At 40.0% G+C, this 13,767-nt stretch overlaps 1 protein-coding gene across 1 annotated transcript in view; it reads left to right on the top strand.

Annotated features, from left to right (window-relative positions):
* ARFGEF2 (ADP ribosylation factor guanine nucleotide exchange factor 2) overlaps positions 1–13,767 on the top strand; it is a 128,847-nt gene that overhangs the window by 75,406 nt on the left and 39,674 nt on the right. The window contains 4 exon segments of the mRNA XM_043982845.1: positions 471–622; positions 8,280–8,408; positions 9,228–9,386; positions 12,237–12,381. Coding sequence (XP_043838780.1) covers positions 471–622; positions 8,280–8,408; positions 9,228–9,386; positions 12,237–12,381 — 585 coding nt within the window.

The raw sequence follows: 13,767 nt of genomic DNA, 5'->3' as shown, positions 1-13,767 counted from the left end.
TGTTATATGAATATACCATAATTTGTTGGACCATTCCTCAACTGATTAACAACCCCTTCTTTACCATTTCAAAAAGAACTACTACAAATATTTTTCTTACATTATGGGTCTTATTTCTCTTTGATCTTTGATTTTTCTGGGTTGAAGGATATATGGTTTGGTAACTATCTGAATTACAAATTACTTTCTATATTTTCCAGACCAGTGGCTGGCTCCACTAACAATGCATTAATGTACCTATATTTCTCAAAAGTCCTTTCACCATGTCATTTTCCATTTTTGTCATCCTTCCAGTTTTATGGGTTATGAGGTACAACCTCAGAGTTGCTTTACTTTAATTATTAATGATTTGGAGCATTTTTTCATATTGATAGCTTTGATTTCTTTCTTTGAAAACTGCTTGCTTATATCCTTTGATCATTTATCATTTGGGAAACACATTAATCTCATATTGCTGTGTACCTTCACAGATGTAGCCAGTGAAAAGCAGAGAAGATTACTTTATAATTTGGAAATGGAACAAATGGCTAAAACTGCTAAAGCTCTGATGGAAGCTGTAAGTCACGCCAAAGCACCTTTCACAAGTGCCACACACCTGGACCATGTCAGGCCCATGTTCAAGGTGAGTCCCTTGGGAAGGTAAACAAGGAAGGAGTGAGCATCTCTTAGGAATTGGGAAGCAAGGATATGATCAGGCAGGCAAAAAACTATGAGAAGATGGTAATCCCCTAAAGAGGACGACTAAAGCTCTGTCATTTTCTCCATGTAGGACCTGGAATAATTTAATTTAATTTAATTTAATTCAGTTCTCTAATCTTCAGCCTTTCCTTGTTGAGTGTTTCTTACCGCTACAAACATGTCCACTCTCCCATTCTTAAAAAGCATTTAGTAGAAGGGGCAGCTAGGTGGCACAGTGGATAAAGCACCAGCCCTGGATTCAGGAGGACCTGAGTTCAAATCCGGCCTCAGACACTTGAGACTTACTAGCTGTGTGACCCTGGGCAAGTCATTTAACCCCCATTGCCCTGCGGGGAAAAAAAGCATTTAGTAGAGTCTGCCCCATCACCTCAATCCCTAATCTCATATCTCCTCTTTCTCAAGAAAAAAAGACTATCTATACCCATTTCTTCTACTTTGTCTCCTCTCCTCCTCAGTCTTGTGCAATTTGGCTTTCAGTCTCATCACACAGCTGTAACTTTTCCTTCTACAGTTATCAGTGGTCTCTTAATTTCTAAATACAAGGGCCTTTTCTCAGTTTTCATCCTTCTCCATCTGTCTGCTGCATTTAACATTGTTAGCCATGTGCTCCTCCTGGATCCTCTAGTTCTCTTACTTGTCTGACTGATCCCAGCTTCTTTCCACATCACATCTCTACCCCGAACTGTGCGTTTTCCCCAGAACTCTGTTCTGAGTTCTCTTCTATTCTTCCTCTTCACTCTCCCTTAGTGATGTCAGCAGCTCCCATCGTTTAATTATCATCTCCATGTAGGTGAACCACACACATAGGTGTCTGTGTCCACATGTGGATATGTGCATGGGTGTGTGTAGCCAGATAGCCCTGTTCTCTCTCCTGAGTTCAGTCCCACATCACTAAGTGCCTGTTGGACGCACTGGATGTCCTGGAGACATTTCAGACTCTTCATATCCAGAACTCCCCTGTATTTTTCCCCAAAAAAGCCCTTTCCTTCCTCTGAACTTCCCTGTTACTCTGAGGGGGACCATCATTCTTCCAGTCTCTCAGTTTATAACCTCATTGTTATCCTGGGCTCCTCACTGTCCTCTCTCCACACATCCAGTCAGTTGCAACCTTGTCCATTTCTACCTCTATAACACCTCTCACATTTGACTCCTTCCCCTTAGTTTGGGCCCTTATAACCTCACTTATATCATTACAACAGCTTCCTAATGGTTTCCTTTTTTCAGGTTTCTCTTGATCTAATCCATCGTAAGCACTATCCCCAATATGATTTTCCCTTAGCCACAGTCACCACCTATTGATTGTCTCTAGTATCAAGTAGAAACGCTTTCTCTGTTTCACTTTTTAAAGTCCTTCACAGCCTGGCCCTAGCCTATCTTTTCTAGCCTCATTGTGCATAACTTCCTCTCCAATGCTTTGTAATTTGGCCAGCCTGGCATCTTTCTGCTTCTCATAACACTCCATCTCATCTCCCTACTTTTGCACTGCTCACTCCCTAGCCTTGGAATGTCCTCCCTGTTGGGCCCCACAGCTCAAGAACTGCCCTCCATCTGAATTTCTTCCTGATTTTCTCCCTTCTAACTGCTAGTTTCCTTTCTACCAAACCACTTTGCATTTATTTGTACATATTCTCTATATTTAGATATACATATTTTTCCAAATAGGATGAAAGCTCCTTGAGAGTAGGGATTATCTTATTCTTTGTATTTGTGTCCCTGCTCCCTAGTATAGTGCCTAGCCCATAGTAAGTGCTTGGTAAACTATTATTGAATCCGTTCAACATGTATTAACCATCTGCCCTGTGCAGCCTTATTGTACTAGGTGCTGGGGATCCAGAGATGAACTAAGGTACTTTCAAAGGGATTAACATTTTATGGGAGGAGGCTGAAGGAGGAAAAGGAGACATGTTTGCAAATAATTCTAGTCTTCTTGATCTGAGGATTCTTTGGTGAAGCTGCGCCCTTCACTGACAGTATCTTACTCTGATGCTTTATTATAATATGAAGGTGACCTTGGTTCCTCAAAGACTATGATAGTAGAGCACAAGTATGTATGATTTAGAAAATAACCAAATGTACAAAGAGGTGCTACAAAATGTGTAACTTAAAATTCTAAATGTGGGTTCTAATCTGTCCCCCCAGTTTTGGGGGGAAACTGACTAAAATCACTGATAAACAAGTTTAGGTTGTTTAAGGGTTTATTGAAAGATAGTAAAAGAAAGATGTTTGGGACAAACTGCCTCAGTTTACCCAGATAACTCGAGGAGACTACCAAGTCAAGCAGAGACAGATTTATTACATTCTTGCAAGAATGAGCAAACTCAGTTACAAATTTGAGTCTGCAATGATAGGCCCAAACTTTTGGGTTTTTATAGTAATCTTGAGGAGGAATGTCCCCATGTGCACTTATGGTAAGCACACAATCTAACATTCAATCCTGTCTCACCCAGAGTGTGTGCTTAGCTCATGATCCATGTATGGAGACATGTATACATGTTCCAAGAACAAAGGGGGAAGGGGGAAGGGGTAACGAGTCTGAGGAATGTCAAAGAAAAGGGGAGGCAGAAATCATTCCCTTATCTGACTGCAATTAATCCATGACAGGGACTGGGATTCTGACATGTGAGACAGGGTAGACAGACTGGTTAGGTACACGATTTTTATTACAGGCCATAAACTAAGGTGTAGCTGGCATGAGGGAACTAAGCAGAAGTAAAGTAAATAATGCTAATTGGTAGAACTGACAAGTAATCCATTATCTAAACAAAAGCAAATACAGTGAATCGGCAATAAAACTTAAAGAAGACAGTGAGAATTTAACAAGCAATTAACTTTTAGGCAGTGAGAGACTAACTATACTGGGGTGAGGGAGGGCTAGGTATCTTTCAGACCCCATCCTCAGAGTTTAATCTGACTCAAATCCATAATTATCCCATACAAAAGAGAAAGATTGAGAACAGATTTCCTATAACCTGGCAATCCTAACCTTCCTAAACTCCCACTTCTGAAGTCCTCTGCCACCACACCCATCTCTTGCACCAAAAAGTGCAGAACTCTCTCCCCAGCATCCACTTCCTGCTTCATGTTCCCCTCCCAGAAATGGGAGGTTCTTCAAGCTGATTGGCTAGTGTCATTCAGATTCATTGGTTCACTGGACCAGAAGGTGGTCTCTATGTAAAGTTCAAGGGAAGTAAGCCAGTAATCCAGTCAGCATTCAGTCACCTTATCCAATTCAATCAGTTTAAACCAGTCTCCAGGTGGGCCCCTGAGTATCTGCTAAATCTCATCTATCACATTCCATTATCTTGACACAGAAATTAGGGGAGGTGATAGGGATCACCTTTAACTGGTAGAACTGGGGAAGGTATCCTGGACCTGAGTGGAGCTTTGAAAGGAGAAAGATTTAAATTAGAAGGCCAGGGGTCAGGAGTAGGCAGAGAGCATCTTTTCCAAGCATAGGGAATGGCCTGCATATATGCATAGAAAATAGACCATGATGAGATTGGGGGTAGGTGGTAATCCTGTTTGGCTCAAACATGGAGCACTGAGAAGCAAGCACTGTAAAGTAAAGATAGACTGCTTTTTTTTTTTTTTTTTGGTGAGGCAATTGGGGTTAAGTGACTTGCCCAGGGTCACACAGCTGGTAGATGTTAAGTGTCTGAGGTCGGATTTGAACTCAGGTCCTCCTAACTCTCCGGCTGGTGCTCTATCAATGAAGGGTTGATTTACCCTTTTGGCATATATACTTTTTTTTTTTTTTGGCGGGGCAATGAGGGTTAAATGGCTTGCCCAGAGTCACACAGCTAGGAAGTGTCAAGTGTCTGAGAACAGATTTGAACTCAGGTCCTCCTGAATCCAGGGCTGGTGCTTTATCCACTGCGCCACCTAGCTGCCCCTAGACTGCTTTTTAATGATTTAAAAAAGATGAAATATTTATACCTTGTCACAGGTGGATTTCTTCCCAAGAATTTATTGCGTACCTTTTAGATGGTTGACCCTATGCTTGGGTACTGAGAGGCATAAAGAAATTAACAAATAGTCCCTACCCCTCAACAACTAGTGTAGGAAAATGAGAAGTATTGCTTCTGGCTGGGAGGAAATTAGGGTATCTACCAAATACTCTGGGGAATGTCAAGAGAGTAAGGCTATTAAAAATAATACCAGGGGGCAGCTAGGTGGCGCAGTGGATAGAGCACCGGCCCTGGAATCAGGAGTACCTGAGTTCAAATCTGGCCTCAGACACTTAACACTTACTAGCTATGTGACCCTGGGCAAGTCACTTAACCCCAATTGCCTCACTAAAAAAAAAATAATAATAATACTGGGTCAGCTAGGTGGCACAGTGGATAAAGCACCAGCCCTGGATTCAGGAGGACCTGAGTTCAAATCTGGCCTCAGACACTTGCTAGCTGTGTGAGCCTGGGCAAGTCACTTAACCCTCATTGCCCTGCAAAACAAACAAACGAACAAACAAAACAACAACAAAAAAATAATACCAGTTTAATCAATGAGAAATTATGAACATAAAGAATCCAGAGAAACATGAGAAAATTTGTATGAACTTATTTAGAATGCAATAAGCAGTCAAATCAGTGAATATTTATTAGTAAAACATTTAGTGCCTGCCTGCTAGTCATGGTGCTAAGATCTGGGGATAGAAAAAAAATTTTTTTAAACATTCCCTGCTCTCAAGGAGCTCATAGTCTAATTGGGGAAAGAACATGCAAACAAGTAGAGACAAACAAAGCTTTTTATAGGATAAGTTGGAAATCATCTCAGAAGGGGAAGACACAGTGATTATACAGGACTGGGAAAAGTTTCTTGTGGAAAGTAGCACTCTAACTGAACCTTGAAGGAAGCCAATTAATTCAGGACCCAGAAATGAGGAAGGAGAGAGTTCTAGGCATAGGGGCCAGCCAGTGAAAATACTCAGAATTGAGAGAGGACATGTCTCATTCGAGAAACAAGACCCATGTCTCTGGATTGAGGAGTAATATATGGGAGTAAAAGTGTAAGACTGAAAAAATGGGAAGGAACCAGGTTATAAAGGACTTTAAAATCCAAAGAGATGGTTTTATATTTGATCCTAAAAGTAACAAGACTTAGTGGGTAGAGTTAAGATGGCAGAGTGAGAAGAAGTATTTTTCATGGCTTACCATAAAAAGGCGCTAGACCAAATTCTGATCAGGAAATGCAAGAAGTCACAGCTAGTCATTTTTTTTTTCCAGCCTATAGTAGCTTAAGAAAACAGATAAAGAAGTTTGTAGAAGCTAAGGGTTGGGAATGGCCAGTAGTTTAGTGTGGTGGTAGCAGAGATAGGGAGCATTCCAGTTCCCCGGGACAGAATGGGCACTGAGACAGAACATCAGGACAGGAAGTACCAGGACAGAAAGAGATCCCAGGGGACCCCTAAACAAGGGTTGGGAGTGGGACTCGGTGCCATCTGAAAGCTCTGTTGCCTGTTACCCAGTTCCAGGTTATAGTTTCAGGGCAGACAGGAGTGGTTGCAAGCAAACAGAGGGTCTAGTTGAGTTTTGAGCACAGAAACAAATTCTGGAAACTTAACTTATGGTTTAGAATTTTATAAAAGTACATCTAATAGACCTCTGGAAAGTATCAAATGGAAATGTAAGATTGTATACCTGTTTGTTAGCTGTGAATGGCATCTTCACAAAAATTGCTTATATATTGGGTCATAAAAACTTCACAAACAAATGCAGAAAAGCAGAAATATTATTAAATTCCTCTTATCAAGAGGTCATAAAAATTATATTGAATCAGTATATTAAGCCCCTAATGTGTGCAAGGTGCTGTGCTAAGCAAATTCAACTAAGAGCCTTTGAAGCATAGGTGAAAAATTAATTGGAAATGAATTACTTAATCCTAAAGAATTAATGGGTCAAGTAACAAATCATAAAAATAGTACTTTTGTTAACAATAATGAGACAATGTAACAAAATTTGTGAGATGCAGCCAAAGCAGTACTTCGGGAAAAGCTTTATCTTTACACAGTTACATCGGTAAAAGAAGAACACATCTATGAATTGGGCATGTGACTAAAAAACAAACTGGAAACCCAACAAATTAAAAAAACCCTAAATAAATACCAAAATAGAAATCCTGATAATCAAAGGAGAGATTAACAAAACTGGAACTAAACCACTGAACTGATAAAACTAGGAGCTGATTTTTTAAAAAATCAATAAAATGGCTAAACCATTGGTTAATTTGTCTTAAAAAAAAAACACTAGGGGGCAGTTAGGTGGCGCAGTGGATAAAGCACTGGCCCTGGATTCAGGAGGACCTGAGTTCAAATCCAGTCTCAGACACTTGACACTTACCAGCTGTGTGACCCTGGGCAAGTCACTTAACCCCCATTGCCCTGCAAAAAAACAAACAAAAAAAACAAAAACAAAACACCAAATTGCCAGTATCAAAAATGGAAAAGGGGAATTTACAATAAATGAAGAAGAAATAAAAGTAGTTATTAGATGTTAATTTTGCCCAACTATATGCCATTAAAAACATATGATCTAAATCAGAAGTATCAAACTCAACAGCCTGAACCAGATTAAAATATAATTGAGAAATATTTAACAAATTTTTTTTAAAAAGAATACAACATAGGTAATGTTCATTTGTGGTTTTCTGAGACAGTACATGGTATCTGTTTCTATTTGAGTTTGATATCACTAATCTAAAAGAAACATGAAAATTTACAAAACTATAAATTGCTCAGGTTAATAGAACAGGAGATAGAGATCTTGAACAATCCTGTCCTTGAAAAAGAAATTGAACAATCCATACACAAATTCCCAAAGATAAAAAACCCAGGACCAGATGGATTTACAAGTGAATCCTACCAACATTTAAAAAACAGTTAATTCTAATACTATATAAACTGTTTGAAAAAAATATGCGAAGAAGGAGTTCCTTTCATGACACAAATAAGGTCTTGGTACCTAAACCATAGAGACTCAAAGTAGAGAAAGAAAACTTATAGACCAGTCTCCCTAATAAATATGGATGCAAAAATTTTAAACCACTAGCAAAGAAATTACAATATATCACAAAAATCAGACTCTATGACCAGGCTAGATTTATACCAGAAATGCAAAGCTGATTCAATATTAGGAAAACTATAAGCAAAATTAATCATATTAATAACAAAAATAAAAGCATGATTATTTCAGTATATGGAGAAAAAAGCTATGCATACCCTTTCACCCAGAATCAAAAGAACAGTATACACAATGACTACAAACAGCATAAGTCGAGGGAAAAAAATCACTGAAAGGAAGCAAAACTCTGAAATCACTGAAAGGAAACAAAAACCATTCAGGGAACTGGAGAACACATAATGAAATATAATCTCCCTCCTCACCGCAGAGGGGCAGGAATCTACTAAGGCAGTATATTGTATTCATTGTCAGAATGGTCTTGGTGTCAGATGTTTTTACTTAATTGTTTTCTTTCATAATAAAGAAGGGTCAGGGGTGGGTCATTTCTAGTTTCTCATTCTAGCAAGACAGTTGTTAAGTGATCAAAATGGCTTTAAAAGATAACCTTTTTCTTTTTGCCAGCTGGTGTGGACCCCTCTGTTGGCTGCATACAGCATTGGGCTTCAAAATTGTGATGAGACTGAAGTGGCTTCTCTGTGCTTGGAAGGCATAAGATGTGCAATCCGGATAGCTTGTATCTTTGGAATGCAGGTGTGTACATCTGTCTCTGAGGTCTGGGAGGCTCTGGACTTCACATCTGGGGACTTGTGATCAGAAAATTTGTAAAATAACTTTTGTAATAGTCTCGTTACTTTAGTGGTCTGAGCAGTGCTCTGTTTTTATTTATGTTTGTGATTGACTCGTATGTAGTTATACAGTAATTTCTTGGCTAACCACACTTTAGTGCAAAGACTCTTTTCCTTGCTTGTGAAGCTCAAGAACCCTTCTTAGAATAAGATTTTTAAATGCATTAAATAAAATATGAAGGATTACAAAGGAAACCAATAATATTGAATGACAGTTATCAAAATTAAAACAACAACAAACAAATTCATGTGGACCTCAAGTTAAGAACACTTACTCTAGTGGAAGATAGTAGGAATTTGACTTAATACCAACCTAGATACGATTTGACAAATGTTCCCTACCCCAAAACATTTCCTCTGCTAGCCTGCCACAGTGGCTAAAATTTGACTGTTACAGGCTTGTGCCTTAGGGATTAAAACATTGTCACTCCAAAAATCCCCTAGAATAGAACCCCTTAGAATACAAAGTGGAGGGAGCACTAAACCCTGTTTACCTCAGTTTCCTCATGTTTAGATGAGCTGGAGAAGGAAATGACAAGAAAACCCCAAAAAGAGTCATGAAGGGTCAGATATGACTGAAAACAACTGAATAACAACTGTCTTCCCTGTCATTCTTGTATACCCAGAGTTTAGTACCTGGCATGTAGTCAGTGCTTAAATACGAATCGATTTACTGAATTGACTGACAGTTGATTAACTGTCTTCTTTTTTTCTTTCATTTTAGCTGGAACGAGATGCATATGTACAAGCTCTAGCTCGTTTCTCCCTGTTGACAGCTAGTTCCAGTATTACAGAGATGAAACAGAAAAATATTGATACCATAAAGACTCTTATTACAGTGGCTCATACTGATGGCAACTACCTTGGAAACTCTTGGCATGAGGTAGGTCTTTCCAAATCCTTTTGGTCTTATAAGACACTTCCTGACATTTTCCTGGATTTAAGTAGCCTAAAACAATTTTTTTTAAATTTTGTTTTCTTAGGAATACTGTCTGTCTGCTTCCATGCCTATACTTTTTTTTTTTAAGTGAGGCAATTGGGGTTAAGTGACTTGCCCAGGGTCACACAGCTAGTAAGTGTTAAGTGTCTGAGGCTGGATTTGAACTCAGATCCTCCTGAATCCAGGGCTGGTGCTCCATCCATTGCGCCACCTAGCTGCCCCCATGCCTATACTTTTAAAAACTAGCATTTCCCAAACTAATTAGTCACAGGGCACTAAAGCTTGAAATATATTAGCAGAAACCAGAAAATGGTAGTTCTGGTGACCTGGGAATATGGAAAGAAGTATTGGGGAAATTTGGCACAAAAAAGAGGAAATTGAGTTTGTTTTCTTATTTGAACAATCAACAGATATAATAAGCATTTGTGGGGCTGGCACGGAGCAATGAGGGTTAAATGACTTGCCCAGGGTTACACAGCTAATAAGCGTCAAGTGTCTGAGGCCAGATTTGAACTCAGGTCCTCTTGAATCCAGGGCTGGTGCTTTATCCACTGTACTACCTAGCTACCTAGTATAAATTTTTTCATGGAACCCATATTCACATCAGGCTGAGCACTTTTGGGAAATGTTGCAAGGTTTTCTTTCATTTGTAATGGCTAAAGACTGTCAAAGGTAAAACTTTTTTGTGAGTCATGGGTGGCTTATGCATGAGTGCCCTCCTCAGAACTCTTCCTTTAGGGAATGAACTGGAAACCTACACTCTGGTCTTTCAGAGTCATGGACATGTAACCCTGTGGGTATGGTGTAGAGTGTGTCTGATATTTTCCATATGGAGAGTGGTTACAGATCAATAACTTAATTGCACTTCTTGTTTTTTAGTCATTTCAGTCATGTCTGGCTCTTGGTGACTCCATTTGGATTTTTCTTGGCAAAGATACTGGAGTGGTTTGCCATTTCTTTCTCCAGTTCATTTTACAGATGAGGAAACTGAGGCAAGCAGAGTGAAGTGACTTGTCCAGTCACACAGCTAATAAGTATCTGAGACCAGATGTGAACTCAGGAAGAGGAGTCTTGCTGACTCCAGGCCCAGCACTCTATTCATTGCACCACTTGGCATGGGCTAACTACTTTAAAAGTTGTCTTCTACGGGGCAGCTAGGTGGCGCAGTGAATAGAGCACTGGCCCTGGAATCAGGAGGACCCGAGTTCAAATGTGACCTCAGACACTTAACACTTACTAGCTGTGTGACCCTGGGCAAGTCACTTAACCCCAATTGCCTCACTTAAAAAAAAAAATTGTCCTCTATGTGAACACCCTGATGGCTCTCTATTGTCTGGGAATGACAAAGCCTGTTCCAAAGCTCCACTAGCATAGGAACTAAAGGGAAATGTCCTTTTCTGTGCTAATTGTTATCACATGATACTTAAATTAGCATTTGAATGAGAGTCAAAATAGCCCTAGGAGAGGATAGCTAGGTGGTGCAGTGGATAAAGCACCAGTCCTGGATTCAGGAGGACCTGAGTTCAAATGCTGCCTCAGACACTTGATACTAACTGGGCAAGTCATTTAACCCTCATTGCCCCGCAAAAAAAAAAAGAAAGAAAGAAAGAAAAAGGAAAAAAAAACAGCCCTAGAAATCAAGCTGCCCAGGCTTGAGCCTCAGTTGCCAACTCTAGGAAACTTTAGGCAAGTCTTTGAACCTTCCTGTGCCCCAGTTTCTTCATCTGTGAAATGTAGGCAATGAACATTTATGCTGCCTATCTCAAGATTGTTTTAAAGTTCACCTGAGTTGTTGTATTTAATTTATGATGCAATTTAAATGTGAGCTGTTGTTACTGCTCTTAAGAACAGCTCCTGGGACAGCTAGGTGGCACAATGGTTAAAGCGCCAGCCCTGGATTCAGGAGTACCTGAGTTCAAATCTGGCCTCAGATACTTGACACTTACTAGCTGTGTGACCTTGGGCAAGACACTTAACCCCAACTGCCTCACCAAAAAAAAAAGAATAGCTCCTGCCATATTGTCCTCCAGAATTAAAGGGACTCTATGTTTTGTCTATGTATCCTCTGTGTTCAGCATAGGGTTTAGCACATAACAGGCACAAAGTAAATATTTGTTATACCATGCTTTAGGGCGTAGCTTCTTTTTTTTTTTTTTTGGTGAGGCAATAGGGGTTAAGTGACTTGCCCAGGGTCACACAGCTAGTAAATGTCAAATATTTTTTGAGACTGGATTTGAACTCAGGTCCTCCTGAATCCAGGGCCGGTGCTCTATCCACTGTGCCACCTAGCTGCCCCAGGGCCTAGTTTCTTAAATTGTGGAATGTGACCCCATATGGGGTCATGTGCCTAAATGTGGGGGGTCACAATAGATTTGGCAACAGTAAGTTTATGGCGAAAATGGGATTGTGAGTAGAAAAAGTTTAAGAAGCCCTGCTTTAGGGTTAATGTAATTATTCATATTTTTAGAACAAGAAACTGAGTCACAGAGAACTTGTGATTTGCCCACAGCTACACAGCCAGTTAAGTACTGTAGACAGAATTCAAATGCACATCTTCGGCTGCAGGTGCTGCACTCTTTACCGCATCCCATGATGGCCTCACAATTCTTATATCATTGTTTTGATAACCATCTTCAAAGGCATTCTGTTCTTTAGGTAAATGGTCCTAAGAAACTAGATTTATTTCTGTCCTAAAAGGGGAATTATAAACTGTTTTAAAGATTTTAATGTAGAACAAAAGGACTTTAGTCAAACTTTTAACATTATGGTTCTTACTCTCCTTGTTTTGGGTAGATCTTGAAGTGTATTAGCCAACTGGAGCTTGCTCAGCTGATAGGAACTGGGGTGAAGACTCGATACTTGTCTGGATCTGGGCGTGAAAGAGAAAGCCTGAAGGGCTACACATCAGCTGGAGAAGAGTTCATGGGCCTGGGATTAGGTAATATGAATGAGCCTGACAACGTGTGGGGGTACATTGGCAACCGCATCAAGACAAAACATGGATCATTTTGCCAGCGCGGTCGTGATTTGTTCCTCATATGATAGCTGCCTCTTTGTTTATTAATAGAAAAGAAAGTGCTGCTTCAGCTTCCTTCATCGTGATTGACTGTTGAGCAAATGCTCAGCAGGCTGAGTTCTTTTATTCTATTTGCTAAATTGGGAAGAGCTATAGTTTCTTCATGTCCAAAATGGGTGGCATTGAGTGTTAGAAACATTTAAATTTTACCTCAGGAGGGCCACACATGGCAGGTTTTCTGATAATGATTCATTTGTATCGATATTTTGATTAGGGGGATTCTTAACTGTCATTTGTCTTTCTGCTTTAGTAATTTATAGGTGTGTGTTAAGTCCAATTATCTTTTTAATGATTGGCATTTAGTACTCCTGAAATGAGTAGAGAAGGAGATTGACTTTTTTTGTCAAGTAGAGGTACTTCTTAGAATAGAAAGATAAGAGGTCCCAAATGCTAACCAGAGTTGTTCAGTCTAATGATTACAAGTTCCCTCTACTTTTTCATGAATCAAAAACGTAATCAGGAATATGTGCGACCAGAGATTGAGGTGGGCTAGTCATGTAGGGAGAGCGAAAGATCACAGATAGACTATGTGCTGCACTGCTGTCTCTTAATTCTTAGTGAGATGACCTGCAGCATACCTGAGAGATGCTCTGGAGTAATCAGAATTATTGAATGGAATAGACAAGAATCTGATGTCATGAAAAGAGGTGGAAGGACAGTGTTCAGGAGAACCTATCACTAGTGACGATCCCCAAATTAATGCTAGCATATAATTCACTAGTCTCTGCATTTTGGGCAACAGGGATACTCTATTCTTTTTTTTTTAGTGAGGCAATTGGGGTTAAGTGACTTGCCCAGGGTCACACAGCTAGTAAGTTGTCAAGTGTCTGAGGCTGAATTTGAACTCAGGTCCTCCTGATTCCAGGGCCGGTGCTCTATCCACTGCGCCACCTAGCTGCCCCTGGGATACTTTATTCTAAAGAGATATATTTACTGGGGCAGCTAGGTGGCGCAGTGGATAGAGCACCGGCCCTGGAATCAGGAGGACCTGAGTTCAAATTCAGCCTCAGACACTTGACAACTTACTAGCTGTGTGACCCTGGGCAAGTCACTTAACCCCAATATCCTCACACACGCACACTCCCAAAAAAGAAGAGTTCTATATTTTGAAGTAAAGGGATAGGGACTGAGCCTCTATTATCATTGATAAAAGGAAGTCCCTAGTATGGAAACTTTCTCTACCAAGGAAGGTTGGCACCTTCTCTGAAACTTCTAATGTTAGAGAGTTGCTTGAGCACTGAATGACTA

Source organism: Dromiciops gliroides, chromosome 2 (assembly GCF_019393635.1).
Source record: "Dromiciops gliroides isolate mDroGli1 chromosome 2, mDroGli1.pri, whole genome shotgun sequence".
NCBI classification, from domain to species: Eukaryota; Metazoa; Chordata; class Mammalia; order Microbiotheria; family Microbiotheriidae; genus Dromiciops; species Dromiciops gliroides.
This window is presented reverse-complemented; position numbering and strand designations above follow the sequence as displayed.